The 2,724-nt window shown below is 31.4% G+C and overlaps 1 protein-coding gene across 1 annotated transcript; it reads left to right on the top strand.

Moving 5' to 3' along the window:
- Nucleotides 1-1,352: 1,352 nt before the first annotated feature.
- On the top strand, nt 1,353-1,745 carry LOC117172314 (the record flags this gene model as incomplete). The annotated part of the gene is made up of 2 exons (XM_033360093.1): nt 1,353-1,383; nt 1,462-1,745. Coding segments are annotated over exons 1-2 (315 nt in total), but the record flags the coding sequence as incomplete, so codon positions are not given.
- Between the last annotated feature and the right edge of the window lie 979 nt (nt 1,746-2,724).

The following is a 2,724-nucleotide window of genomic DNA, read 5'->3' as shown; positions in this document are numbered from 1 at the left end:
CATACTCACATCGTATTTGACGAAAATAATTTTTTAATTAGTGATTTAGATATAGCTTATAAAGAGTTATAAAATGCAATACTTCAAATTTTTATGTGGTCTCTTTCCAGAATTGGTGAGAGATCAAAGATGGACAAGAAATTTTGGAATTTTCAATATTTAATTATCGTTTGAATAAATTAGAAATAAAATTGATACGTAATTGTCAGTGTAATGTTGATTTAAATGATATTAAAAATTATTGCCTGACTTTGTAAAAAAATATTCAAATTAATGCGCTTCGGGTTTCACCGTGTAAAAAACAAATAATAATTATTATTTCTAGGTATTGGGAAAATGACTATCAATCCTATAAATGTTATACAATTATTATTATTATCTTTTCGAGCTATGAATATACAAAAAAGTCCCATTACTAAAGATGAAATTGCTTTGAAGGATAATATAGAAAAACTATTACTTGATTGTATAAATAACTTTGAGGATCCAGAATTCATTGTGGAATCTACATTAGCTTTTCAAGAGCCATTTAAGGATACTGAAATGCATATTGTTGAAGATATTGACAGAATCTGGTCAGTGGATGTTGATGAACACAGACTCGTATGTACAGCGGATACAGAAGATCTATCTTGGGATTAAAACGAAAATCTGTGGACTATTGGAGAAGCGGAGTTACGAAAAATCTCGCTCTGCAAACTGTGCAGCATAGATTTCGAAAAGTCCAATCAATTACACAGTTGAGACGATGGGCGCATACTTTGAATAAAGGAGGCACTTATAAAGAAAAAATTGGAAGAATCAATAAATTTGTATTAGATAATTTTCAGTCGGCTTCCGATGCCGGTTATATAATTCACGATAGAGATTTACAAAAATGGGCATTACAAGCTCAGAAAATCGTTGGACATGAAGATATAAGGTTAAAAGCGTCACATCATTGGCTACAAAATTTTAAAAAGGCTCACAGAATAGTCAGCAGAAAGATAAATAAATTCGCAACAAAAAAGACTGTTGAAGGGAGAGAATATTTACAAAAAGCAGCTGATGATTTTGTTTCAGATGTGAAAAAAATAATTAAAAGCAAAGATTTGGAATCGATTTACAATTCAAATCAGAGTGGATTTCAAATTGAAATGCACTCGAGAAGAACACTAGCTATTGAAGGCAAAAAGCAAATTGACTGTCTTGTAGAATCTGTAAGTTCGACGACTCACAGCTACACAATTCAACCACTCATTTCAGGTGATGGGAGACTGCTTTCCCCATTATTCATTGTTTTAATAGAAAGTAAAGGAACCTTTGGACCGGTAGTAGAATCCAAATTATTCAAGCCATCAAATATTTACGTGATGCATTCCGCTTCTGGCAAACTGACTTCAGGTATGATATTTATTATTGATGATTACAGTTTTTAACTTATGTCGCGTGAATAAAAATGAGTTTTTTCAATGGTTACAGAACATTTCAAAACATGGCTGAAGGATGTGTATTTTCCCAATGTTGGGCATTCAAGTGTCTTATTAATTGATTCGTGGAGTAGGCATTGCCCTGATACTGTTAAGGAAGCAGCACCTCCAAAAAAAATTGTTGATGTAAAAATAATTCCAAAAGGAACAACAGGCAAAATTCAGCCACTAGATGCTTTCGGCTTCCGAGTGTGGAAAAATTACGTCCGTCGCTTCGAGGATAGTGTAACATTAATGAATGAGGCTATAGATCTTCATAAAAGAAATAACATTATAAAACTCCAATCCTTGGTACATAATCAATTGTCATCTCCTCGATACAATAACCTTTTCAAATATTCATGGTATAAAAGTGGATACGTTGAATCAAAGCCAAATGAATTTTATAACCCCGTAGATTTTAGTTTTAGTAATGATTGTAATGAGCGTTGTGAAGTTCCTGGTTGCTCTAACCCAGCAATTGTAAGATGCTCTTGGTGTAAGAAATCATTACGCTTGAAACATTTTTTTAATGATTATCATTATTGCCAGGATTATAAAAAGTAACATTAAAACTCAAAGCTATTGAAATATTAAATTTTTGAACATTTTTTTGTACTTTGAATCATTAATTTTTATTACCTTTGAAAGTCCCATAGAAAAAGAATAAAATCATAGAGATACGACAATATCTCCTGTGGGGCTGGTTCACCCCATATTATAGGTTTTTTATTAAGGTGAGAACAGTCGATTTCGTATTTGGATATTGTGCATACTGCCAAGATTTTTTCATCAAACTCAAAAAACTAGTATTTTCATATTGAAAAGGGTGTCAATTTTTTATTAAAAATAGGGGTTGATACATTAGTGGGGTAAAGAATTCTAATTCAATACCAAGGATTTGAACTAAAATTATTACACGTTTTACGCCACTGAATAGTCCAAGGGTATTTTTAAGTAATGAAAAAATAATACTTGTGATTGAATTTTAGAGATGAATTCATTTGTAAGGGCTGATTTCAGAAAATTTCAAACTACATCAACTTTACTTAACAATTTTAATAGTATCCAAGAGTTTTACACCATGATATAGTAATGGAATAACGAAATATAACAGTATAAATGTTAGGGGTAGCTCACCCCCTTAAGGGACTTTTTTTTGAAAATGCCGGAGCAGGTCAACTTTATTTTTGATTATTGTGCATAAAACAATTAATTTTGTCAAGATTCAACAGATTTTGGAATGTGTATAGTGAAAAAAATGGCCATCAAATAT

The sequence above is a fragment of the Belonocnema kinseyi genome, chromosome 5 (genome assembly GCF_010883055.1).
Source record: "Belonocnema kinseyi isolate 2016_QV_RU_SX_M_011 chromosome 5, B_treatae_v1, whole genome shotgun sequence".
In the NCBI taxonomy this organism is placed as follows: domain Eukaryota; kingdom Metazoa; phylum Arthropoda; class Insecta; order Hymenoptera; family Cynipidae; genus Belonocnema; species Belonocnema kinseyi.
This window is presented reverse-complemented; position numbering and strand designations above follow the sequence as displayed.